This window comes from Maylandia zebra, linkage group LG3 (genome assembly GCF_041146795.1).
Source record: "Maylandia zebra isolate NMK-2024a linkage group LG3, Mzebra_GT3a, whole genome shotgun sequence".
NCBI lineage: Eukaryota > Metazoa > Chordata > Actinopteri > Cichliformes > Cichlidae > Maylandia > Maylandia zebra.
This window is the reverse complement of record NC_135169.1, coordinates 45,333,716-45,361,675: the sequence shown is the minus strand read 5'-3', so window position 1 is coordinate 45,361,675 and position 27,960 is coordinate 45,333,716. Positions and strand designations below refer to the sequence as shown.

General features: G+C 41.3%; 4 protein-coding genes, 1 long non-coding RNA gene and 1 pseudogene across 5 annotated transcripts; 1 reads left to right on the top strand and 5 right to left on the bottom strand.

The window, feature by feature from the left end:
- Window positions 1-359: 359 nt before the first annotated feature.
- On the bottom strand, window positions 360-10,961 carry LOC143417115 (uncharacterized). The gene is made up of 3 exons (XR_013097329.1): window positions 10,875-10,961; window positions 600-702; window positions 360-495 (listed from the first exon to the last, which is right to left on the bottom strand). It is a non-coding gene; the product is annotated as an uncharacterized LOC143417115 (long non-coding RNA).
- A 647-nt stretch (window positions 10,962-11,608) lies between these two features.
- Window positions 11,609-13,433, bottom strand: LOC111501381 (zona pellucida sperm-binding protein 3-like; annotated as a pseudogene).
- A 581-nt stretch (window positions 13,434-14,014) lies between these two features.
- Window positions 14,015-15,334, top strand: ufsp1 (UFM1-specific peptidase 1). Its single transcript, XM_004572191.5, has one exon. It carries the CDS (start codon window positions 14,116-14,118, stop codon window positions 14,872-14,874), a length of 759 nt encoding a protein of 252 aa, XP_004572248.1. The 5' UTR covers window positions 14,015-14,115; the 3' UTR covers window positions 14,875-15,334.
- A 1-nt stretch (window position 15,335) lies between these two features.
- LOC101487347 (endonuclease domain-containing 1 protein) lies at window positions 15,336-17,505 on the bottom strand. The gene is made up of 2 exons (XM_004572190.5): window positions 17,095-17,505; window positions 15,336-16,030 (listed from the first exon to the last, which is right to left on the bottom strand). The coding sequence occupies exons 1-2, from the start codon at window positions 17,416-17,418 to the stop codon at window positions 15,449-15,451; spliced, it is 906 nt and encodes a 301-aa protein (XP_004572247.3). The 5' UTR covers window positions 17,419-17,505; the 3' UTR covers window positions 15,336-15,448.
- A 1,429-nt stretch (window positions 17,506-18,934) lies between these two features.
- On the bottom strand, window positions 18,935-19,897 carry LOC105941459 (endonuclease domain-containing 1 protein-like). Its single transcript, XM_012925000.1, has 2 exons — window positions 19,649-19,897; window positions 18,935-19,528 (listed from the first exon to the last, which is right to left on the bottom strand). The coding sequence occupies exons 1-2, from the start codon at window positions 19,895-19,897 to the stop codon at window positions 18,935-18,937; spliced, it is 843 nt and encodes a 280-aa protein (XP_012780454.1).
- A 1,086-nt stretch (window positions 19,898-20,983) lies between these two features.
- On the bottom strand, window positions 20,984-27,813 carry si:dkey-85k7.11 (endonuclease domain-containing 1 protein). Its single transcript, XM_012925003.3, has 3 exons — window positions 27,533-27,813; window positions 24,541-24,854; window positions 20,984-23,285 (listed from the first exon to the last, which is right to left on the bottom strand). The coding sequence occupies exons 1-3, from the start codon at window positions 27,621-27,623 to the stop codon at window positions 22,665-22,667; spliced, it is 1,026 nt and encodes a 341-aa protein (XP_012780457.2). The 5' UTR covers window positions 27,624-27,813; the 3' UTR covers window positions 20,984-22,664.
- Between the last annotated feature and the right edge of the window lie 147 nt (window positions 27,814-27,960).

Here is a 27,960-nt window from a genome sequence, read left to right as displayed (position 1 = left end):
TTCTGTCAGTTTCATTATCCAATAGCATCTAGAAAACTGGAAGGTTTTCTATCAATATGAGAGTTTGACGGGAGTACGCATGCATGCATGAAAGAATAGCACAGAAGCCTGTTGTGCAAGCTTTTATATAATTTCTTCTCGTCTATGATATTCAAACGATCACCTGCCAACATCAGAACAAATTTTACATCGAAACAGTTTGACACATATAAAACTTATTGCATGGATCTTCCCTCCACTGTGTTTGGCAACTCATTCCTAGTTCTATTACTACGAGATTCATTAGGTCAAGCACTTGAATCAAGGCAGCTCTTTAGGAAGGCATGGTCTCACTGTGCACATCTTGTAACCTCCAAATTGGTAGACAATGTAGTACATAGCTCAGAGGAAAGTATAACTTTCAACACCCCCAACTTCCCACAACCAGTGACATGCATCCTCAAATGTTACAACTTGCACTCATTCAGGAGGAAATTCTGAATGTCCTTCACGTCACTGTAAAAACAAACAAACACACATAGAAAAATAAAGAACAGACTTAAATGCTGAAATAGTTCTTTGTACAAGTTCTAGCTTTACATTCAGCAGGTTGTCCTTACCTGTGATGAGTGGGAGACTCTTAGCTGCCATTTTCAACTTGATGATTCTCAATGGAGAACTTTTGCTCTTTCCACCCAAGAAGCCTCGACTCATCTCGTGGAACTAGAAATGTTTTGGAACTTTATAAATAATTTCCCTTTTAGTATAATAAAATTCTCAATTTTCTCGGTTTTTGAGACATCTTAATTTTTTTTACTATGTTTAAAACTAGTTCCATTTAATCAAGTGCACAATGAGCTTAGTGTTATTTAGTCATTTAAGCTACTTATTGCTTTACAAAGTCTGTTAGCATGTGTTAACCTGAACTTACATTAAATATGCAAAAAATTTACAAAGATTTGGTGCATTTCTCTCTCCAGTAGAGTTCAGAGACTAGATAAAAAATAGTCAATTGTACCAACCATCACAAACCTCTAAAAATTGGAAAATAAAATCCCTATGAACAGTGTTAATCTTGAACATTACTTAATCTGTGGAAGGTAAGTAAAATTTGTTGTGAATAGTGCAGTCGAGCACCATTCACAACAAATTTTACTTAAGATACTATTATGCTGCTGCAGCAATACCATTTAAAAGTCACAACACATTCAAATTAATTAAGTTCTAACCCCACCATGACCACAACCTATTTAAAGTTTCACTGAACTACATACAAAAACATAAATCAAAACTGACCCAGGCACATGGAAGAGCAATCTCATCCATCATCTAAACAAAGCATCTGCTACAGGAAGATGAAGGCTATTTAAAGGAAAGTGTGAGTGTTGGAGTTCATTCATGATATTCTTAGAATAGTTTTCATTCAATATGACTTCCTCATGAGACAACGAAACAATCAGAAGTAGGACAAACATTAGGAACCAGAATGGCGTTACTAATTCTGTGCACAATAATCAATTTAATCAGTTTTATTTACTAAATAAGATCAAATTGATATTATGTCATGTGAATTGTAACGATTCAGCTCAATGCAGGTCTGTTAAAAATGTTATGCAGCACTCATTCTCTGCACTTCAGTCAGGGGTATTTGTGTCCAGTGCCCTCGTGCTGACAGTCCCTTTGGAGCCAGAGTATAGGAAATATATTGAAATTTCCTGGAAGTCCCTTCTGTGTGTCATAAAGGAAAAGGGTGTCCTTCAGGGGCCACATGAAAAAGCTCCGTCAGACAGGAAGTAAAGGTATGTTTGCATATGTATTATCGTAAGCTAACAATGCAATGGTCCCAGTATGCAAGGTCCCAGTATGACATGAGGGTTAAGTGACACATACAGCTTTATTCACAAATACTTGGAAACCCTGATAAGTCACCAAGCTTACATACCCCCACGCTTACCGTTTCAAAATCCTATGTAAGCTGCACGTATAACACACACACAGACACACACACCGACACACAGAGAAGTTAATAACCAGATATTAACTATGACCAGTGATTCACTACAACAGTCATGATTGTCCTGATGTCAGTAAATAAAAAAAATAATATTAAAAAAAGTTTCTCAATTCACTTTTAATCAAAAGCCAAGAAAAACAACTGGAATTTCTGCATTTGTTCCTTTCCTAAACATGCAACATCTAAAACACCAGCTGGAGGACAAGTATGAACTTAAAACAACTTGATTCAATGTATTTCAGGTATTTTTCTAATTTCATAGATATAACTCTAGACCCAGATTCTGAGTCAGCTTTAATTGTACATGTCAATGCGGTGCTAAACTGAAGCCAGTGCTGACAACTGTGCTGCACTGTTTGCTCAAAGGGCTGTTTGCTTATGTCTGGGCCAACATGAGAGAGAGAGAGAGGAGAGGGAGACAAGGTACGTGCTGCGAGCCATGCTTCATGATCAGAGCAGAGGATTGGGGTGGGAGGTGAGGGATGTGTGGGGAGTGCGGGGGCAGGGGTGTCCAGTCTCAGTGACTCCTGGTTTGGAATAGGACACAGTTATTGAATTTAGGATGACATGGAGGAGGGGAGATGTAAAGTTGGGATGAACCCAATTGCACATTCCTCATGCCATGAGCTGGGGGAACTGCAAGAGACGCTGCACCGTACTTTATAGGAGACAGCCAAAGAGCACAGCTGTTAGCGTGTGTGTGTGTGTGTGTGTGTGTGTGTGTGTGTGTGTGTGTGTGTGTGTGTGTGTGTGTGTGTGTGTGTGTGTGTGTGTGTGTGTTTCACTTTCTATCTAGGTTTTTGGCTTGGACCCAGCTAGGTCTACTCCTCTGGCGCGCCACAAGACAGGAAACTGACATAAAAGAACAGGGAAACTCTCCGTGAGCGACACAGGAGCCGAGGCAGGAGCCAAGACAGTGGTCACTGACAAAGTCAGAAGTTATTGTTTCAGGTTACAGGCATATACTGTGACAAGAACTGTATGTTATTGGAGTTATTGTGATTCCATTGTAACGGCCACAAGCTTGGAAAGAGTCCCGGGACAGGGATTTCATCAGTGAAACCGATGCCTTGACCTAATGCTGTCATTTAACCTCCAGTGGAACTCCATGCTACTGTGATCACTTACAGATATTCATTTGTACTGAATGCTCCTCCTGCAAATAAAAGGGGGATACCTGTAAAGGGAGCATTTGACCTACTAACTAGAATTGGGATATAAGGATAAGCTTGTGTGAACACCTGTGCTTCTAGCAATCTAGAAACCATCAGCTAATCTACTGAGCCTCCTCTAGATGCAAAGACCAGTTTTATTGTTCCAGTATAGCCAGAGTGGACAATTAATATGTACTTCAAGGTATCCAGTCCAGAAGGCTGCTCATGAATGCAGACACACTTTTTAAAAAGCTAATTAAAAGCTCTTATGCTGAATGTATACAATCCAGTATCAAGAAAGCTGCAATCCTTAATCCGAGGAAGAGATTGGCAACTATCATTTCAGATGTGATGCAACATCACGAGTGACCTAAACTGCATTCCTTACTCTGTAGCTAACTCTGTGTTTTAGCTCCTCAGATTTTCCCTATTATCTTTTGTATAATTCTTTGAAAGCATAACCACTTATTTTCCTTACATTTAGTCCTCTTCCTGTTGCCCATCTGCCCTCTTTGGTATTTCTTCTGACCTAACTGCCCCTAGTCACACTCCCTCTTATCTATTGGCCACTCATCACTTGTCATTTCCACTTAATGCCCTTTTCCCTCCTCCCTGCCATTTCACTGACTCGCTGGCCCTCTATGGCCTGAGATTTAGGTTTAACATTCCACCTCAGCCTCTTTCTTCCATTTACATTCTTCACTGTGCTGCTGTTCAATGAGCACACGTTTAACTTTGACTCTTAGTTTTTCTGGTAAAGGCAGCAGTCCCCAACCTTTTTTGCGCCACAGACCGATTTAATGTCAGACAATATTTTCACGGACCGGCCTTTAAGGTGTCGCGGATAAATACAACAAAATAAAATAATACGACCGAGACAGAAACTGTAGTATTTTGTAAATATAGTCATAAACGTAAATTCACTGTGTTATTGTGTAACTTTATTAGCAGCATCCTCCTGAAATATGCCAACAACATTGAGAGTAACATCCTCCTCTCTGCCCCTTAATAATGCTCTCTGGTCGCTATGGTAATGCGAAAATATTTCTTTCAAAATAAGACACAACTACAACACGGGAAAAGACCCAGGGAAACTGAGTTAATAATAAAAACCCTGAAAACCATCATTTTTACACCCGAGCCTCAACTCTCGTGGCCCGGTCCCAGTCCGTGGAGCAGAGGTTGGGGACCGCTGGGTTAGACCACACATTTTGACTTACAACACCATAAGCCTAAAACCATCCAACTTTAATTGAAAACCTCATGGCTCTCGGATACAATAGTTTAAAGACGCCAATATTTTCCAAAACAAAGCACTCCCTTAATTTTGCTTACCACCTATCCAGGCCAGTGAACAACGCTGTAGCCCTCATTTTTTATTAGGTCTTCAAACAGATTCAGTCAATACAGCTCATAAAGCACTTTGTGAGACTGGCAGAACATATCTGAGTGTATATTAAGCTATAGCCCAGATTTTGTGATATCAGATAGCATAATGTCATCTGAGCTCCAACTGAACACAGGAAACTCTTCTCATTCTACACAGGACCGTCCACTGGATATGTGCAAATCTCATGATCATCAGGCAACATATACAATACAATAACAAGCAGACAGTCTAGAAGCTGTCCATCTAAATAAAGGATAACAGCCAGTACGGTACAACCAGAAAGTACATCTTCAACGTCAGTGAGGGGAGTTTTGGAATATACATGCATTTGCTAACTAACTTATTCTGCAGCCATTAACAAACACCAGAATAAACACCCCGAGGCTGCTTTTATTGTTCCTGGCGACTTCAACCACACCAACTTAAAGACAGTCCTCCCCAGATTCCACCAACATGTCTCCTGCCACACCAGAGGAGACAAGACTTTAGACCATGTGTATTCCAACCTGGCTGGAGCCTACAAAGCCACACCCCTCCCCCACATTGGACAATCGGACCATCTCTCCCTGTTCCTCACACCACGGTATTCACCACTCATCCAACGTGTGAAACCTGCTGTGAGGACAATTAAAGTGTGGCCAGAGGGGACAGACGCAGTGCTCCAGGACAGATTTAAAAACACAGACTGGAATATGTTTACCCACACAGACCTGGACCAGTACGCCTCATCTGTACTGGATTACATCTCCAAAACCACAGACAGTGTCACCACCCAGAAACGGATCACCATGTACCCCAACCAGAAGCCTTGGATGAACCGGGATGTTCGTCTCCTCCTGAAGGCCCGCAACACTGCCTTTAGGTCAGGAGATGCACACGCCTACAGCACAGCCAGGGCTAATCTAAAGAAGGGCATCAAAAAAGCCAAACACCATTACAAAAAGAAGGTAGAAGAACACTTCTCCATCTCCAACCCCTGACGCATGTGGCAAGGACTCCAGACCATCACAGACTACAGGACCACCAAACCCTCCCCCGCATCCTCTGATGTCTCCTTCCTCAACGAGCTCAACAACTTTTATGCTCGTTTTGAGCGAGGGAACCCCACAACCATAACCAAAGCAGACGTGACGCCAGACCACCAACCTCTGACTCTCTCCCCCACCGATGTAGGAGCGGTGCTGAGCAGGATCAATGTCCACAAGGCTGCAGGCCCTGATGGCATCCCCGGGCGTGTTCTCAGAGCGTGTTCTGGGGAGCTTGCAGGAGTGCTCACAGACATATTCAACCTGTCCTTGGCCCACGCTGTGGTACCGGCCTGCTTCAAATCCACCTCCATCGTCCCGATACCCAAAAACTCCAACCCATCTTGCCTCAATGATTACCGCCCAGTAGCACTCACCCCCATCATCACTAAGTGCTTAAGCAGCTGGTCCTAGCACACTTCAAATCCTGTCTCCCCCCCACCCTGGACCCCCACCAATTCGCATACCGCCAGAACAGGAGCACAGAGGATGCAGTCTCCATCGCACTGCACTCTGTCCTCTCACACCTGGACAACAACAATACCTACGCCAGAATGCTGTTTATAGACTTCAGTTCAGCATCAATACAATCCACCCCTCACAACTCATCAGGAAACTGACAGACCTGGGCATCAGTTCCCTCATCTGCAAATGGTTACTGGACTTCCTGACCAACCGCCCCCAACATGTCCGGCTGGATAACCGCTGCTCATCTACAATCACAATGAACACCGGTGTACCACAAGGCTGTGTGATGAGCCCTTTCCTCTACTCCCTCTTCACCCACGACTGCAGACCTGCTGATGGTTCCAACACCATCATTAAGTTTGCAGATGACACCACGGTGATTGGCCTCATCAGTGACAACGATGAGGCCGCCTACAGGGAGGAGGTGGATCGTCTGGCTGAGTGGTGCGACAGAAACAACCTGCTGCTTAACACCGAGAAGACCAAGGAGCTCATCGTGGACTACAGGAGGAATGCTGACCCACATCCACCCATCCACATTAAGGGGACGGCTGTGGAGCGTGTGAGCAGCTTCAAGTTCCTGGGAGTCCACATCTCCGAGGATCTCACCTGGACGACCAACTGCTCCAAGCTGGTCAAGAAGGCTCACCAGCGCCTCTTCTTCTTGAGGACTCTGAGGAAGAACCAGCTGTCCTCAGACATCCTGGTGAACTTCTATCGTTGCACCATCGAGAGCATCCTGACCAACTGTATAACAGTCTGGTACGGGAACTGCTCTGCCTCGGACCGGAAGGCGTTGCAGAGGGTCGTGAAAACTGCCCAGCGCATCGCCGGAGCACCACTTCCTGCCATAAAAGACATCTACAGGAAGCGGTGTCTGAAAAGGGCTGGGAAAATCATCAAAGACCCCTTTCACCCATCACATGGACTCTTCACCCTCCTGCCCTCTGGGAGGCGCCACAGGAGCCTCCGGACTAAGACCACCAGGTACCGGAACAGCTTCTTCCCCACAGCTGTCAGACTCCTGAACTCTGCCTCCTGACATCTGACCCACGTTAAACTCATGGACTGAACATACACACACCCACAATGGACAACTGTACCCTCAAACACAATAATAACATGGACTGAACCACCACTCACAACCACCAGCACTTTATACAGCCTCTGTAGGAATTATCCACATATCTCACTTATCTTAACTGCACTACTGTATAGCTCTGTGTAAATAATCATTCTGTACATTCGATAATCTTTAATCCTACAACTGTTTACAACTTGCATAGTTCCCATTTCTGTATAACTGTATATCTCAGATTTCTGTAAAGTTATTTATCTCATATTCTGTATAGTTTTTCATATTTATATCCTGTTCATGTCACGGTTCTGGGTCCGTTGGACCCAGTATTTTGAGTTTATTGTGTTTTGATTTAAGTTTGCATCAGGGATTGGGTTCTTGTTCTCTTGTCGTGTTATGGTAATGTTTATGTCTATTATTAGAGTTCCATGTTTCTGTTTATGTGGGTTTAGTTTCATATGTCATTTCAAGTCTGTCTCTGTCTAGTCTGTGTCTTAGTAAAGTGTGTTTTGTTTCCTGTTTTATTGTGAAGGTCTGCGTCTCATGTGAGTGTGTTCAGTTTTACCTTTGTCTCGTCTTGTTGATTATTCCCAGCTGTGTCCACCACCTGTGTGTAATTCCCCTGTGGTTCTCTGTATATTTAAGTCATGTCTTCCGTCATTGTTGTTGCTGGTCCGTCTGTGTTTCCACCCTGCCTCATCTGTGTGTTTCCCTGCAGTCAACCATCATCTGTTTCCGCCCGCTCTCATTCAGGTTTGTGCTTTGTAGTTTTAGTTGTTTCCCAGTATAGTTTAGTTCTCCGTGTTGCCGTTTGCCTCTCCTTTTGTGTTCAATAAATCACCTTTTACACCTTCACGACTGCCTGCGTGTGGATCCTCCTTTTCCTCCTCCGCACGGCTCCTCTCACTCGCCGTGACAGTTCATATCCTGTACATAGCTTGTACTCACTACAGCCTGTACATACTTATAGTTATAGAATATTCACAACATACTTCATACCGTGTACATTATAACATACCATAATAGACCCATTTCTGTAATATACTCACATATCTATATTATTGCTAATATATATTGTAATATATCTATATCACTAAAGCACTTCTGGATGGATGCAAACTGCATTTCGTTGCCCTGTACCTGTGCATGTGCAATGACAATAAAGTTGAATTCTATTCTATTCTATTATTTATTTAAATCCAGTAACCTACAGCAGAGGTTTCTAACTTTTGTCATCCAAGTTCCCACACAGATGGACTTGAGTGGCCTTTTATCCTTAAAAAACCCCATTATTTGATCTAATTTAAAATGCATTTTAAAACTCTTTTTAAACATGATCTTAGCTATTCATTGGCTTAATCTGTAGATTTACTGCTATCTGTTACTTTCAGCTTTTTTTCCTACCTATTCATTTCCAAACCCCTTTTAGTCTGCCTCTCAGTACTAGTGTACTTCTGTGCCTGGTTGGGAATCGCTTCCCTCCACACAAAAAGATGCCTATCATTCTGGACATCACGCTGCTTTTGGACATTCAGGTCACTGTCTGGTTCATGTCTTCTCATCATACAAACAAAGACTGAAATCTGCTTAACCTGTGTATAAAACACTGATAAGATGGACCAACAAGGCAAAGAAGGAACTTCAAGTTTGCTTTGACTACACAGACTAGGTCGTCTTTGATCCTGCAGCCACTGACCCCTATGAGGTGACTGACACCGTGACCTTACATATCAGCTTTCGTGAGGATGTGTGCATTCTCACTACAATGAGACGTGTCTACCACAGTGACAAGCTATGGTCTCCTGAGCTGAAGGTCATCCATGAGGTCAGGGAAGAGGCCCACAGAAGACAATGCAATCTGAGCAGCTACGCAAAGCTCCTGTGCCAAGCCATAAAACTGGAAAACAGCTAGACTGAAGCATTTTTGACAACTGATCAAAACTGTCCTTTTCTAACATTTAAATTAGTCACTGACCTCAGAGCGTTTTACGACAGGTTTGATATGTCCATCCAAAGATAAAGATGCAGCAAACATTAAGCTGTAACACACTTTCAAACATCTGGAGTCTCCAACAGACTCAATTAGCACAGCTGCCCTCCACATCTGCTTCCTCTTTACAGTATTTTTACCCCATACAAGACTCTGTACAGCTTCTGAAGTTGACCAGTGACAGCGTGTCTTTCAACAAGGCAGCGTATAGTAAGATAACATCAAAAGACAAATGAGAGACTAGTTAGAGAAATAATAAGAAAGATGCCAGAGAGAGTTCAGACTGTGATGATGAAAATAGTCATGGCAGTTATTGACTTTCAAGCTCGTTAGAATGGTCTCTGTTTTATATGGTGTTTACACGTGTTTGCCAAAGTTTCAATAAATCGCTGCACCTATTTCCCATTTTCCTAGCTAAACATAAAAAGAGGGGTTGCTCAACACTTTTGCACAGTGCTGTAGACCAGGGGTGTCCAACTCCAGGCCGCGAGGGCCAGTGTCCTGCAGGTTTTAGATATCACCCTGGGTCAACACACCTGAATCAAAGGATTACTTCATTACCAGGCCTCTGGAGAACTTCAAGACATGTTGAGGAGGTAATTTAGCCATTTAAATCAGCTGTGTCGGATCATGGACACATCTAAAACCTGCAGGACACCAGCCCGCGAGGCCTGGAGTTCGACACCTGTGCTGTAGACCATCTGGAGATTTAGTAGACTTAATTTGAGGAAGTTAAAGTTAACTTTAAAAATCAACTATTAACAGTTACAAACATAAAAAAAATCTACAATACTGCACTAAAGAGCCTCATTTCAGGTATTTCATTCACAAAATTATTCCTTTACAAAAGAATAACATTGCTCTGAGATCTGTGACACAAGTTAAGTTATTCTGCATGAGAGAAAGGAGAAAACATCCCTGGTCCACAACCTCCCTTTGTCAATTTTATTACATTAATATAATAGATTATATTCAGGGATAGAACCAGGTGTAGTGTTGCAGTGATAAGATCACACAGCTCACTGTGGTTTCCCATTTGGTCCTTAATGTTTCTTTTTACAGGACTAGATTAGTGTTTCCACTGCATATGGCATGTAATGAATCACTAATCACGCCTTTAAAAGTTTGTTGATTTTACCCCAAAACATGGATTTAATTGTTCCCATCCCACCCCCACATGCTGTACTTGTATTGTGCTTTATTAAATAGCTCAGGGTAAAGACCTGTTATAATCAGTGTCTCCAGCTCATCTCAGCAGGGCACTGAACATGCCAACTGACATTGTGAATACCATTATGGCAGGGTTGTCCAACTCCAGGACTCGCGGGCTGGTGTCCTGCAGGTTTTAGATGTGTCCTTGATCCATCACAGCAGATATAACGGCTAAATTGCCTCCTTAACATGTCTTGAAGTTCTCCAGAGGCCTGGTAATGAAGTAATCCTTTGATTCAGGCATGTTGACCCAGGGTGATATCTAAAACCTGCAGGACACTGCCCCTCGAGGCCTGGAGTTGGACACCCCTGTATTATGGTATTTTGTGAGAAAAGAAGCAAGAAGTGCTTGCCTCTGCTCCTCACATAGATAAGATTTGTTAATTTGTCTATTTTCAGGGGAAAAAATAGATTATTGATGTTATAGAAAACACAGCTCCAAAAAGACCACTCTGGGTATACATTTTTACAATTAAATGAATTGATCCATAGGAAAACCACTTCATTATCAGTGTTATTCATTGTTCAGCTCCTCAAGTTTGTCTCAAGAGTACCTGTACCTACCTAATTGTGCAGCTAAAAAAGGGGTTTTCAGCGACTGACAGAGATGTGAACAGGGCCAACTGTCTTGTCAGCCTCGTCCTTCGTTTCTGTCAAAAACATGTACAATTCTTGGAGACATGAACTTATTTACATTAATCTGAAGGTTAAAAATGTCAGCTTAATGTCTAAATAGGCACAATGGCAACTATTGTAAGCAATCCTAATAGATTAATGAATGTTTGGATATTTCTTGTGATGGCCCTTAAAGCAATAACACAAACTGAATGTTTCAGAAAGCAAACCGGCCTCATACATTACATCACCTGATGTACAGTCTAATGTCATACTCACCACATCTTTCTCCATCACTGTTGTCTGAATGAAGCTGTGAAAGAAATTAAGGTAAAGGGACCTGTCTAAATGCTGTCACTTTAACAAATTCCTGAACACACCAGTAGTACAGATACTATATTGCATTTAGAACAACTGGTAAAAATAACCTCAATGATTGTGTATATTGTGTTTGTAAAGGGATGTCCAACCTGTCTCCAGCTGAGTCGTGTGTCACCAGCAGACAGGTTAGAGCAGCATTCACACAGGTCACTGTCTCCCTCTGTCGTACGCTGGCTGAACAAAAGACACATGCTGACCTTTAGATGGGAAACTACACCTTTAACAGTACATCTCTCATCAGTGGATGTGACCTGAGATGAAACTGACAAGTATGAAGATATGAAACTGCAATGTTTAAAATTTTAGAAGCCTAAACTGAAGGTGGGCCTGTGAAAGAAGCAGGTTTTTTTCAAGCTTGCTATGTAAGCTTTGTTTCAAAGTGGCCATAAGATGGCAGCTGATGAACATCTTTAAACAGAAACATTAATTAAGCACACTAGTCCAATATTTAATTCAACAATATTACAGTTCTTCCCTAACGTTTTCTACACAGGCAGTAATTTAACCTTTTTTGTAATTTAACCTCTGTACACCACCTCAGTGGATTTTGAATCAAACACTAAAGATGTGACTGAAGTGCAGACTTCAGACTGACTGACGGGTACAGTTTCAAGACCACTGATGATGCGTTCTATACTTCAGGATTTTTATTCACATATTAAATAGAAACCTTATATTTAAATCTATGTTAGTTTGTACTGTTAATGTTCAGCCTCTGATGCGGGTTTGTGTATAAAAATCCCTAGAAATATACATCTTTATAAAACCCTTTGAAGTGCACAAAGTCTGCACTTTAGTCAAATATTGACTGACTAAATCCACCATGGTGTCGTACAGACACAAAAAAAATACAAAAACTGCCAATTGTCCAACAAATTATAGAACGAGATGAGTTAAAGTCATTTATGGTAGAATGTAGATGGAAAGTCTGGCAGTAAACTGTCCATAAGACATGTGTAATGCAGGAGGACTGTATCAGACTTGGACATGATGTGTTTTGTGTTCTATTCACAAATGACTACAACTGTATTGACTTTTTTCTTATAGTCAAAAGAAAATACTCAGCCCTGATTTGTGATAAATCTGTAGCCTTGCAAGGAGAGAGGGTCAGGCTTCAATGTAGCTACGCAAGAGTCGACATATACAGTGACAGGAGGGTGCATCAGGGCCTCCACTCTGGCTTCTAAAAGCACTGCTTCCCCCTGCTGATACACTGTGGAACTACACTGAGAGGTGCACACATCTGTGGAACAAGTTTTCTTTCCAGTGCCTGCTTCATTTAGACTCCACATACAAACAATATCGCCAAACTAGAGAATGAATAAGACTTCAGTTTAACCTGCCAAGATATGAAGGGAGAACTGCTGCAGTCCAAAGACACTGACCGTGGATGTCATTGGTTCCCAGGTTAGGCTTAGTGGTTCTCGACTTACTTTTTGCTTCCTGTATTCACACAAAAATTACACACAGGTTATGCCAGTGTTTGTCATCATATAAACACACAGGCGTTGAACTCAGTTTAATCTGGACAAGTTTCTTGTTACTGTTAACCGTTTGAACCCTGCCTGTTGGTTTTCTATTCTAATCATTCAGCTTTTACTTTTACTCCACTAAAGTGACCAGCTTCGCTTATTTTGCCAGTGATACAATTTGTACCGTTAGCCAACAATTAAAAAAAAAATCAGCCATTTAAACTGTTTACAATTTAACTACTAGCTATAGTAACACAATTGATCAATTAACAGTATACAACAACACATTACATCATTCATATACTTTTAGCGAGCCGTATGATTTGCCCCCTTGCCCGCCGTTTATTGATCAATTATAGTAATTTATCTTCCTTTTAGATGCCATTTTCTGCCTTTTATCGGTTACGTTGAATTCAAACTTGCTCTTTTAATCCTTTAAGCGTACCAGCTGAGCTTATTTTTACACTGGACTCAGTCTCACATTCTCGTAGCCCTGCAGAGATAACCATTTCAGCTTCAGACACCGCTTCCTTTGGTCTGCAGGAGCTTTCCTGGGACAAGTTTTCTCCAAGTTGAAAACACTGGGGACTGAACGTCTGTCCTGGGAAAACTGATGCTTCTCGGCTATTCTCACTTTGTTTTCGCCGCATCGCATTTGAAGTGCTTTAAAGAGTTTCTACATTATTTTTGGGGCAAAACGCAGATATACCAAAACTACGAAAATGTAGGCGACACCGGTGTGTTTTCCCTGGGTAGCCATTGCCAAAGAGAAAACCCAAGGCCTGAGAAATAAACGTGGTTGTACACAGGTGTACTGCGCCGTGCTCTCGCGCGCTGGACCGTGGATTCTACTTTCAAAGACTGTGGGGGGAAATACAAACATTTTTATTCACGCTATACTTAATAAAAAACAGGTGCTACATTAAGCAATTTTGTTTTGGTGACCTTTTTTTTCTTGTCAACACACTGCATCCTAATTCTATTTTATCAGTACACATATGTGGAAATATTCATTTCAAGATAACGATATTTTCGCACACTCGAATATTTGTTTGTTTAGTAGTAGTAGCAGTCGTAGCCTACAGTAATTTCACTTTCAAACGACTGAAACCGGTGACTTTTTGTGTTTAGAAACAAAATGAAACGAAAAGACCGAAAGGAGGGCATAACTGTGAGTGGAACCAATGTCAAGACGGAACTCAGTTACTCCTCTTAGTGTTCCGTAGGGATAGTTATTGTAGCTGTACTTAGTAAGCGTCGGATGTTTTGGAACTGCTGACGAGTGTTTGGATGTATGTGTTTGTAAAAAATAAAAAAGGACAGAAAAGAGGAAAAACATGGATAAAAAGTCCGTGCCAGCGCCGTCAGAGGAAGAGATTGACTGGGGAGGAAGTGGAGCAGGAGGGAGCAAAAATTTACAAAAGGACAAAACTTTATTGAAGAATGTGCACACTGGTCTTCCTAATCCACCTTCGGGTGCTATAAAATGTTCTCTAATAAAAGGAGACTATCTCTACTTCCACTATGGATGCGATGGACAGGATGACAGAGGCTGGGGATGTGGCTACAGGACCGTTCAAACGCTGTCTTCGTGGATTTGTCATAACTGCTCTCCGCCTAAGAACCACTGCAGGCCGGTACCAAGCCTCCCCGAAATCCAGCAAGCGTTGGTAACAATGGGGGACAAAACCGACTCCTTTTCAGGCTCCAGGGAGTGGATAGGAACATTTGAATGCTCTCTAGTCCTCGATCATTTCTACGATGTTCCCTGCAAAGTGGTGCATGTCAGAGGCGGAGGGGCCGAGCTGGAGCATGTCGCAGTGGCTGAGCTCCATCAGCACTTTGAGAAGCATAACTCTCCAGTGATGATGGGAGGAGACAGAGACAACTCCTCAAAGGGGGTGTTGGGGGTGTGGACCGGGGATAAGGGGAGCTATTTGCTGGTTCTCGACCCGCATTACTATGGATGTGACCTGGACAGGACAGAGCTGCAGAGGAGAGGGTGGGTGGCATGGAAAAGAGTATCATCTCTGGATCAGTCTTCATTTTATAATCTGTGTCTGCCACAGACTGCAAGACTGCTAAATGTGTTTTAGACATTCAGTATGGTTGTTTCAAAATGAGCTGCAGTGCCATCCTGTGGTTAAACTCATTAAAGCTCTTGAAGAGCAGCAGTACCAATCGTATATGTTGGTTTTTGTTTTGTTTTTTTTTATTAGAAATTTGAGGATCAGTTAATTTCTTGGTCAAAACAGTGTGTTTGGCTTCTCAAATGTCTTCATTTTGTGTTTTTGTGAAAAATATTTTTCAGTATTCTACAGGCCTACATAGACCCTTGACAGCTGCTCATTTTTATTTCACATTTTGTGCACAAGATCATTTACTACAAATGCATGCGTCTCCTGATCATGCTGGATACACAAAGCCATCATAAACTGAGGAAAGTCTTGTGATCACCTACACATGATATGTGCTGGACAATGCTTCAATATGCACTGAGAAAGAGATCTGTACGCATGTAAACATATTAAATGAGACAAGCTTCATTTAGGCTCACTCAATTCTCCGTTTTATTCCTTCCATCATATAATTTAATTTGACATGACATCTGGGTTCCATTTATTTCTCGAGCTACATTTCTGCCAAGAGATCAAAAGATCACCTTTTATATCATTTATCTGATACACAATCTTTATAGAAAATCTGGAAGTTCTTGTCCACATCCATCCTCCCCTTGAGGAATTTCTCTAGGTTTTTGAGAGGAACCTCCACCATTTGGTTGTTGACACGATCATTTAGCCCATATGCACCAAAGACAGGGAACTTATAGCGCACAAAGTACGGCGCATTTTGGTCGAACTCGGTGCAGCAGTAGGCCGACCACATGTACTCGGGCACAGCTACCCGGTCCTGGTTGTTGCGACGGATCGTGTGTCCAGAAGTGGTGACCCCGGTGATCACAAAGGCTTTGCCGCGGCAGTAGTTGTTGAGGCGCTTTCGGACGATGTCTCGGTGTTCCGCCCAAGGACCCATGTTGAACTCCCTGATCTGAGGCACCACGTTCGTCAAGGTGTAGGTGGACGCCTTGTCTAGAGGGTCAGCCTGATGCTCATCGGGATTTAGTTGGCCGCGTTCATACTGAACCACATCGGCGTAGTCCTCCAGGACTGCCTGGGAGTCCTCAAAGTTCATGTGCATGTTTGCAGACTGGGGGAAGGGCTCCATGTTACTGCTGCTCTTTTCTGAGGCCAACTATGGAGAGAGAGAGAGAAAATAAAAAGCAAAGTAGTTTTACTCACAGTTTGCACACTCATTTTTTTCTGGGAATGGTGCAAAGACTCATGGGAATAGAGATGATATGATGGTATTGTTTGCTTGTGCGACTGTTTAAATAGACCAGTAGTTGTCCAATAACTCAGTGGAAATGTGAATAAGCTCATATCTTGTCACACTTATACAAATATAGGAGACAAAACTCATGGTATGTGGGCAAAGAGTTGAAGTTATACTTTTAAAAAGATAATCTGTTTATGAAGATTAACCCCAACCTGACACACCAGATGGCTGCCTCTCCCTTAGCCTGTTTCTGTCGGAGGTTTCTTCCTGCTAAAAGGGAGTTTTTTTTCTTCCCACTGTCTCCAAGTGCTTGCTCTTCGTCTGATTGTTGGTCTTTACCTTACAGTATAAAGCAGCTTAAGGCAACTGTTATTTTGATTTGGCTCTATATAAATAAAACTGAATTAAAATAGGAAGACAAAAACAGTATAACAGCATCCAAAGGGTTGAGAGTCAGCTACTAAAGCTTACAATAAGCGCAGCCATGAACTGTAAACTCTGTTGTAGTTTACACAAAGCACTGTTAAAAGTTGACAAATCTAGCTGCCAGTGCTTTTCTGCAATTAAACAGCCACTTCTTACAGAAAAGAAACGAACTTTTGTCATTTTTAGAGAAAAATGCCAAATTTGCATAAATGGTAATGGCAACACTATCTCAGTGAAATAGCACACAGAGCTAATAAAGCAGCTTATCTCAGCTTTACATTGTTTCTATTACAGTAGCATAGTTGCTGCAGTTCTTTAGCTGCTTGTTAAGAAACATCAGGTGATATTGCCTTTAAACTTCCAAAAATGTCAAGAAATCTCCAATGACTGCATGTGAATAGATACAGAGTACTGTGAATATATGGTATATATAGTGTGAATAGTATTATGTCAGATATATAGCACACTGTATGGGCAAACATGCAAAATTGAGAATGAAACCAGGCTTCTGTTTTATTTGTTTCATCCTTGACTGAGCTCGCAAGCACTCTCACCTGAGGCTCGAACATCCAAGGGAAATCCACCTTCTTCTCCCCGTCTGACTTCTTGAATGTATAGGCTGAGTAGATGGGGACGTGTTTGTGTGAGTCGTACAGGGTGACATAGCGGGGTTTGTCCTCATACCGCTGGCAGATCTTCTTAAAGGAGTTGCTGAGGTATCCTCGTGGTGGTGTTCCCATAAAGAGAGAGTCCTTGCAGCGCTCCGCATGGTTGAAGTCTCCCACAACTCCTGCCTGGGACACTTCAAGCAATCCACACATTAGGAAGATCATGGCAGCTGCCGTTGCTAAGGCACAATTTGTAAATGTAGGTATCATCACTGCAGCTTTTTTTTCTCAGCAGCTCTCTTTTGTGTCTTTTTAGATGTGTCTTCTCTTGCTAATGTGTCTCTAATTCACCTGTGACACACCACTGCAATCTACTACTGCCTAACAAGTACAGCCTCTGTCCCAGCTCTATCACACCCCACATTTCCCTTCATGCCTCACCTGCACTTCAAGCGAGCAATTCTCTCATTGTAAAGGCTTTTCCATATATTCAAATTCCCACGAGTGTCGTAGCAGTAGTTATCAGTCACTGAGAGCATTTTATTACTGTAAAGTGCAGAGGACAAATGGCACTCACTTCAGACCTTCAATTCAAAAATAGCCTTTCTTCCATCGTCGGCCTTGTTGCAGTGAATGAAGCTGAAGTTTAATGAAAGAGTAGAAATGGGAAACTCATGTTTTAAAGCCAGTTTTTGTTTAAAGTGTAGAAGGAGTCTTGCATTGGAGAATTTCCACATATCAAGTTTAGATTTTTCATTTCAGCAGCAAATTAAAAAGCTCTATCCCATCATGAGCTGGTGCTGTAACTTAATATGCATATGACGTCTGATGACAGGTTTCAAATTGCCCAGAATATGTCAAAAACAAAAGTTCAGAGACAGTTTCATTCAGTGGTTTATTCCTGTGAAATATATGAGAAAGTTACATTTTGTTACATTGCAAGAGTGTTTAAAGTACAGTATGGCCCCTCCCCCACACCTTTCCAACACGTGAACAACCTACTAATGTAAATCCTCCCCTCCCCCCCCCCTCCTTGATAGCTGGCTATGCCTCTGCCTTCAAAGTAAAGGTTATGCAGAACAACAAAAAATACACGTGATATCCAGTGTCAGCAGATTTTATGACCCGCTTGGAAGCTTTTGTTTTACCTGATGTAACGTGTCATATAAATTACCATCCACAGTAGAAAAAGCACAGGTGTAGATAACAAAAGAAATTCTGGTTGCAAATTTCATGGATACTGTTAGCGATAGCTCACTGTCACACTGTTATAATTTAGCTGGATGTTTTGTTGGCACATGATGGCACCTCATTTTACTTACAAACACCACAAAGATCAGTGACAAATTAAAGGAAAAATTAGTAACCTGTATATCTCTTTTATGGTTTGGATTCATCTGTCCTCTTTGAAGGGGCACTGCAAGTTAAAAGAAACTTTTCTATGATTGCAACATTTTATTCTGATGGGTGTGGTCTCCTCTATGATGACAGTGCCCCAATCCAGAGGGCATGAGGATTACTGAATGGTTTGATGGGTATCAATTTAAAGCAGTTCATAGATTATGGCCTCTGTAATAACAGGATTAAAACCCAATTGAATAATCACAGGACAAAAAATCATAAAAACACCAAATAATAAAGGGAATAAAAAAGATACAGGAACGTCTGTTGAGAGATTGATGTTCCAGAGACCAATGAGAAGGTACACTGGCACTCTTCTGGTAGGACTACTTTTTTTTGTCTTTCTTTAATTTGTCAAATGTTGAAATATCTCTAAATATTTTCCCTATGCAGTTTTCTCAGGTGCTTGTATGGAACAGTCGCCCACAAAGATCTGAAAGTTCTGGCTTACAAATTCTGTCTTCTTGAGAAACTCCTCCAGTTTCTGGACGGAGACTTCCACCATGTCATTGTTCTCATCCTCGTTGAGGCCATAGTAAGCAAAAGATGGGAATTTATAACGGTTCATAAAAGGTGTGTTGTGGTCATAGTCAACACAGCAATATGCTGACCACAGGTAGGTGGGAACTGCAATGCGGTTCATGTTTTCCCGGCGGATCATCTTGCCAGAGGTGGTGACCCCGGTGACAATGTGCGCCGTTCCACGACAGTAGTTGTTAAGCCTTTTGCGGATCATGTGTTCCTGTTTGTCCCAGATTAGGTTGTTGACTTCAGGCACCACGGGTACCACATTGGTGAGGGTGTAGGTAGCTGCTTTGTCGTCAGGTTCATTCTGATGCTCGTCCGGGTTGAGCGTGCCGCGCTCGTAAAGGATGGCATTTGTGTAATCGTCAAGAACAGCTTGGGCATCTTCAAAGTTCATGTGCACGTAACTCCGTGGAAAGGGCTGCATCTCGTCTGTTTCAGAGGATGTGGACAGCTGTGCAGAGAGACAGACCCACAGCAAATGAGGGCATGAGCATGACTGAATGCGATTACATGACTACGCAACAAATTCTTACGCACATTTCAAAGCAGGGAACTTTCTAGTTTTCTTTACCTGAGGTTCGTACATCCAAGGGACATCCATACATTTCTCCCCTTCTGAGCGTTTAAATATGTAGGCAGAGTAGATCGGTATATGGTCCACAGTGTTGTACAGAGTCACGTAGCGTGGCTTTTTGTTGTAGTACTGACAAATGAACTGGACGGAGTGGTGTTCCAGTCCTCTCGGTGGCGTTCCCATGTAGAGGAATTCTTTGCACTCTGGAGAAAGCTCTTTTTCCACTTTGCCTATCACTGCTAACATTATGCTGAAAAGTAGAAAAGCTGTCTGTGCCCAAGCTGCCATAGCTAGGAGGGATCCTGAAGCCACTCTGGTAACAAGTTAAAGCTGTTAAATAGTATGTTAGGTATATTTTTGAGCTCTGCTACAAATGACTGCGTGCGTCTTTATGCTCAGTAAAACAGCTCATACACATTTCCCACTCTGCTCTCTGTAATCTGGCCTCAGTATGCAAAGTAATGCCATCTTTATACCTTATCATATCCACCCACAGCTGGCGAAACAGGGACTATGGCCAATGGTGCCTCACACTGGTTAGAGTAATGTTATTTCTTTGAACACATCCTCCCAGATGGTCAAGCATTTATCAAAAACACAAAGCTATACTTGCAATTTTAAAGTGCCTTGGGTTTTTAAAGACCGTTGTGCGTCATTATGAACTTTATATTTGCTACCAATGAAGTGTATACTCTACTCTACTACTACTGATATCACTGACAAATGCAGAAAAAATACAAGTTAAGTATATCAGGGTTACATTAACGTACATTTTTGTGTGTGTACACTCATGTTGTTAAAAACCCACCATCTGCCTGTTCTGCACAGCCTCATTTTTAACAGGCACGGTCACATGTATACAGTGAGTGTATCCTTACAGCCATCCTTTTTTTCAAAGTAGTAGCTATTAATCGCTGCATGTGATGCCTTTAAGGTACATGTGTAAGGTTTGGGTTTTTTTCTTTTTACAGAAACATGAGTTACACTCTCGCCTAAGGATGTAAATGCTGCAAGTACAGAATGCAGACTACTAAAATGACTACAATTGCTATGATATGATCATGGCTGCATTCTATGTTATCAAGACTGTTATGACTGTTGGTAGCTGTAGAATTCCCACAGAGCTGCATAAACTTGCTAACAGCTATCTCAGCCCCACAGTTATTAATTCTAACTGCCTCAAAAATAATAACTTGCAGCACAACAACAGGGTAGTAACATGAAAGAACTTTTATTTGCAAAATTAAGAGATTACTAAAATAAAATACAGAATAAAATACATTATAAATAAAATACAGAATGATTGTGCCACAAAAGAGGCATATCCTGAGATATCATTAAAACCAGCTTATTTGTGTCCTCTGTAATGGACATTTGTTTTTGGTCTATAGCTTTTCACTCATTTGAGCTTGTCCTGATGTACTAAATAGAGGAAATCCTGGGCTTTCCATTGATATCTCATGTGTTTGGGTGGCCCCTTTTAGCTCCAAAGAGGAAGGAAATCACAAAAAAGTTCAAAGTTCTTCTCAGGAAGATATAACAAAATCAAATACGTGATTGTGACCAAATGCATATTTTCAACACTTTCCAGACATAGAAGCACTCATTTTTTCCAGCAGCAATATGTGACATGCTGTTTTCTATCTGCTGGTCATCCTGTGAAATGCAAAATAATGAAACATTTTTGGATAAAGACAGAATATAAGTTAAAGATACTCGTGGTTGCTCAGTTCTTATATATGGCTATAATTTTCTTTCCATGGAGGAATTTCTGAAAATTGTATTTTACTATATAAATAAGTGCACATTTGAGCTTTATTTCTTCAGCATTACCATATACAGCACAGGTCAGTAACAGTCAAATTCTTCTCCGTCACCTAGATCAAAAATGAGGTAGAATATTTAAGCACAATGTTTTAAATTTGGTTTGAACATCTGGACTCTGAAATTGAGCACTTTAGAGTTCATAATACAAATAGAGTCGAGGAGAACAATAGGTGGGATAAAGACAAAGATGTGGACAAATTACAAGTCAGGTCATTTTGGCTTGAATGTATTCAGTTTAAGTGCAGGAAATTTTAACAGCTATGGCAATTACCCCAGGAAGGATTTAATAAAGATGCCATTGGGTTCATAATTTGTTTCCATAAAGGCAAGATTAATAAATTGTAACAATTCAATGGCTCTATTCCTTTCTAACTGAATTATACTTTAATTTATTCAATAACATGTGAAGCAGGATTGCTCAACACTGTAAAGTTGGCTTAGTCTTGTTTTTGCAATAGATGCATTTCAACATTCCTGCATTACTCTGCATCCTGTTAAAAAGTCTGCAACTTTTTTTCATGTGTGAAACCCTTTTTTATTGCCAGTGTGTGAAACAGACTGCAATGTGACTTTAAAATATACTGTTTGTTAATTTCTGTGTTGCCTCTAAGAGCCTGTGAGTGAGACAAGGACATGACTATTATGGTCACAATGCCTCTCCTCAGCTCCCAAAGATAGCACTGACCAGCTTTAGCTAAGTATAGCATACAAATGGACTCAAAATAGAAAACCTTAGCAAGCAAGCAAATTAGCATTAGCCAGCGAGCTGCCAGTTTCTCCATAAAAGTAGGGTAAGCTAACACTAGCCAGAAAGCTAATGGCTAGTTTTATCTAATGAAGCCTGTCTATCTGTAGGACAAAAACAGCAGAGAAAGCAGGACAGACTTCAAGTCAATTATAAAGTTTTTCTAAAACCAAGTCATCTTTCTTAAAACACCTCTGGGTAGTTGTTTGGGCTTTTAATTTGATTCATTAATTGCTAAACATTAACTTTAACAAAATAATTGTCAGATTTTTTTAAGTGGTTAAAAACACTGAAGAATATTTTTTAGAAAACATGTTTTCCTTTTATTCAGGTTTTCTCTGAGCTGGCTCATGTTAGCTAACACTAGCTTGGCTACTAACTGCAAGCTAGCTTTTGACAAAATACTGTTTTTCATGTAGAAGATCAACTATGAAAATTCCATCATACTAAAACATTGGTAAGGTCTCTCTTCTTCTTTAAGGGATTTTCTGCCACACATCCCTTGTAGAATATGGCCATGTCACTGTCTATGTCAGTCTGGCTCCTTAAGAATGTCTCCAGAGTCTTTAGAGGTACCTCGACTACACTAAATCCAGCCTGTTCATTCAGTGCATAGCCGCCGTAGCTAGGGAACATAAACCTCACTTCATATGGTGAGTTATGATCAAACTGTGGACAGCAGTATGCCAGCCATAAGTGTTTTGGAATGATGAGACGGTCCCTGTTATTACGCTGAATGGCAGCCCCTGAAACAGTCACCCCTGTCACTACAAAAGATTTGCCGTGGCAGAAATTGTTGAGACGTCGGCGAACGATGTCTAAGTATGGGTTCCAAGAGGTTTCCAGGAAATCTGTGATCAGTGGAACTATGTTGGTCAGGGTGTAAGTGGAGGATTTGTCATCTGGTTCTGCTTGGTGCAAGTCAGGGTTTAGTGGGCCACGTCGATATCCTACGGCATCCGTGTAGTCCTCTAAAACAAGCTGGCTGTCCTCGATCAGAGGGGGAGTCTTTTCACTCAGGGGAAGTGCCTTCATGTTACTACTCTCATCATTTGAAAGCAGCTGTAAGAAGAGGAAGTAAAAGAAACATGACATTTAGCAATTTTAAAGTCCTCAATCCACAGGGCAAAACACTTAAATAAGAGCAGTAAAGCCTGGAAGCATCTTAATCTAAGGCAGGTATTACACATCATATTTCACAGCCTGATTGTTTGTTCACATGACAGTTAAAAAAATATAGGTGTCAGATTCTTAATCCTGTGTTGCCAGATTCAGGTCAGCTTAAAAAAAAGAGCCAGATCCAGGAGGTCAGATGTACCTTACCATAACCCAACCAACCCTATTCTGGATGCCGAAACTGAACACACACACATCTCTCACACTAAAATATAATTGGAAAGCTGGTTGGCAGGGATACCAAAGTAATTATGGTTTATAATGACTCACATCAAATGAGCTAGAAAAAATAACTTGCCTTAAGTGTGCTATGGATGAATACAGTGAATGTGCTACAGAAGAAATGTTGAAGCTAGACATTGATTTTAAAGATGTTATAACATTAATATCAATGTTTTCTTTCACTAAAGTGATGAATAAGAATATGTATCAACATTCCAAGCTAGTCTTTTAAGTTATTAAATCATCATGATTGAGCGATTATTTCAACAGTACAATGCTGTCAAAGCTTAAAACACTCACAATATTGAGATATGTGCTTATTCAGACTTAGTGAAAACAGATGAAATACGGTGATTTATGTGAAATCAATATGTAGCAAGGAGCAACAATTAGTCAAATTCAGCGCCAGAAGGTATTTCTTTTAGCCTTGAGTCCAAGGCTGAACCAGAGCCAGAATACACCAAGCCTTAGCACTTGAGGCAATTTATTTCTTCTGGCCCATTGGATATGAGTCATTATAAACCAAACCTACTTTGGTAACCTAAGAGGCTCTGTTAATCAGCTTTCTTAGAATACATATTTAGCCAACACAAACAAGCTTCGACTTTAACTCTCATCTTTCAAACTGCCAAACTGTGTCTTTAAAATAGAGGTGTGTTTGAGGGCATGTCTGGGTGATTAACAGCTTATACTGTGCTGTTGGGTCTTTGGTAACAAGCACCAGACTGATTTGAAGTAAAATTAACTCATGTAAACTAAAGTAACTCTGGGAAAAAAATATAAAAATTCTAGTACCCGGTATATGCACTGTTCTTGTATAGATTAGATTTTTTAAACAAAATGTTATCATGCCCCAAAACATGTAACATCTCTTCAAAAAGTGGCAAGTTATAGCTACTGTGCTGCTCTGAGGCTCTACCTGAGGCTCATACATCCAGGGGGTGTCCATCCTCCTCTTCCCGTCAGACTTCTTAAAGATGTAGGCCGAGTAGAGGGGGAGATGGCGACTGCTGTCATACAGTGTGGCGTAGCGAAGTTTGTCTGCATATTTCTGGCAGATCCACTTGAGGCTTGTTCCTCTGATCCCTGCAGGCGGGGTCTGCATGTAGAAGAATTGGCTGCACTCTTTGAAGCTCTTGGACACAGTGGCGCTCACCAGGTGGGACGCCATCAGCAGGGTGATGGGGAATAAAGACGTGAAAAACAGATGCATCCTCACACAGCTGGAGTTGCCTGAAGAAAATATAACTGGGTTATTTCTTTATCGGGTCTGACATGTTTGCTATGGCTGTTGCGCACCAATAAAAGACCGAGAGACTCAGACTCCATACTCCGGTTCGGCTTAACGTGTCATCCTGTATCAGCATTTCCTTCAGCAGGCTAGTACAATGACAGCTGGACAGAGACGTTCTATGCAAAGCAGCAGTGGCTCAGGTTGGCCTGGTTGGCTGGATACCTCACTTATCTGGTTTAGTCATGCAAGTCTGCACCTTTCTACCTTTCTAAAAATTACATCACCATGTTCACTCTATAGGCTAGGCTTCCTACACCCGTGTGTTGTTGTAACTTTATATTTTCTATATTTCATGCAGCACATGGTCTTATCAGTATGCACTATGTAAAAATGTAAACTCCAAAGATACTGGACAACCTGGATGGATGATATGGATGTTGTACAATATAAAACGTTGGGGTGTTGTAAATGTAACTCAAAGCAGGACACAATGATTTACAAGTTACTTCCTCTTGAGTTTGCAACTAGTCATAGTAATGTACTTCTCTGACTTTACTTTATAATTTGTGTTATCGCAGTTCGTTTCTAAATTAGGATTCCTTAATATTAGAAATTTCCATTATCATGCTCCTGCACTGGTCGTCTCCTGTGGCCTAACACTTCTCTGAATCGAGGATGGGCTGGATTCATTTGAGCTCCTGAAGTCCTGTTCTTCTGTCAGTATTTAAGGACCAGCTCCACCACCAGATTGTCGTCTTCACTAGAGTGGTGATCCATCTCCTTGATGACCTTTGCATTCTCCAAGCACTGATGTCCTCTTTTTCTCAAATTCCTGTGACTCTCATGTGGCGGAAGAACAAACCATCTGCAAGATGCAATCACATCTCACCGTCAAGCTGGTCCATGTTTTCAGGAAATCCTTGCTTAAACACTCACCTCAGCAGCTGACTTGCCTGCCCATCCTCCAACAATTAGGAAAGCCTGCAGAGATCGGATCAGTGGCCCTACCCATAGTAAGCATCCTCACCACCTTCTGACACCTTTCATAAACAGCTCAGCATCAGATTCTGTCCGGACTGACTTTCTTTTCCTCTGTCCTAGGGTAATTCTACCAAGTAGCTGGCTCCATTCCCGTGGAGCCGCAGTTCCTCTGTTTTTGCTCAATGCTCTACGACATTAAAGCCCCTTAACAGTCAAATACTCACTCTTGGGTCTTGCTTCAGAGTCTGTTGGTAATGGCTTTAAACGCCTTGACAAAAATCTCCGTAGCCAACAAACATAAAAACTCAATTTAATGTTTTGAAGTAAAAATTAATTCCTGGACTGTTAAAAACAACGGATTATATTTTACAGTGTTCTGTCTTCTGAGATTAAACACTATGTCTATATTAAATATACATATGCAGCATGTGAGGTGATGTAAAAGTGTAAATAACGCAACAAAATATCTAATTAACAATTGAATCACTTCCTGTCTGTAAAAAAAAATCTGAAGAATGAAATAATGTAATGTTTGGTTAGTAAAAATATCACTTTACATTGTACCACAGTGTTCTACTCTTACTTCCAGCTAATGTAACAATAACCTTTTCAGAAATGCTGAAATGGTCCAACTGAGAATAATAAACTCAGCCGGCTTCTTCCTGCACCTTTCATTCACAGCATCTCAAACAGTGCTGCTGGCTGTGTGCCACGAGGCCCACTTTCCTGCTTCACTAGCCAAGCTGAACGCTGCAAGAACAGCACCTGGGACCAGGCTAGCTGGACATGGCTTTGATGTGATTGCTGTGAAGCATAAGTGAGCCCATGTAACTGACATGAACATCTGGCAGCCTTCACAAAATCCTTCATAGGGGGAAACTCCAGAGGTGTTAGTGCGGTTGCAGAGAACTGGGTACGCCTGAACCCAGACATGAGCAATCATTCTGCATGAATCCAGTGTGGAATTCATAGGACGATGTAAAACCATGACAAGCTGGGACATGACCTGAAGACCAGAAAGACGTTAAGAATGAACTCTATCAAGACTGGTGATATTAAAGGTTGGGCACTTCAAAAAACAATTACGTTTCTGCAGACAGTTTGAGCAGAGGTTCAATAATGTGGTGGTAGTATAACTAAATTCCTCTGCTTAATCAAAGCCTTCAGAAACTTTAAGAAAAGGTTGAGAGGCAAACAATATACCACCATCTACAGCTGCAACATCCCCTACCAGCTGACTGGTAGAGGGTCCACTGTCTCTGTCAAGGGGGCCAGTGCCCACATGTTTTCCCAAACTGATGGTGTTATTAACCATCTGAACATTGTCCAATATGTGCTTCATTTGATTAACATTGAGTTGAAAACTATTTACTTTGCAATATATGGCATATTGGAATAAAATATTAGAGAATCCACCTCAAGAAAAGCTGATATTGTTTCAGTTTGTTTTTTAAACAAACTGAAGGTAATCCACATTCCATATTGAAATTTGCAACTAAGTGTTTTGATGACACTGAGATAATATGAGAAAATATTTATATGCAATGAAATTAGTCATCTTCAACCTGTTTTCTTTCCGCTGTCATACAACAATTAGAAGTTGTAAGATTTTTTTGTGCAAAATTATCATACATACTATTGTAACTATTATTCGTTTTTAGTTTTTAATAAACTACATTTCTGAAATTTACTTTACCAGCAACTGAAGAGGGCAGGACTGCTACTTTCATCTTCATTAATCCCCATTTAAACCATCCGGTTGTGTGCACACTTGTGCTGCTGTGCATTTAACAGCACCCTCTAACGACTAACTCCCACAACTACCGCCAGAAAAGCATTGCGCATGCTCAGTAAGTGTTTGCTGCCAGCACTGCGAGGCATACAATTCACTGTTGAAACAATATTTAACTGTGCTTTTACGCTCAACGCTACTGACAGCAGCGTTTGTGAATGCAAGTTGAATGGAAGTTAATTTCATTGCTATTCTGTGACTGTTGCCTCGCGAGTTTGCATTGCTCTGGCTGTGTTGTGCATTTAATACAATTGCGTGCTAACAAATGCTTTCGCTCGCCAGCTTACTGGCTAAATAACCCTTCCGGACGTTCTGCCTGTAAAAGCATCGCG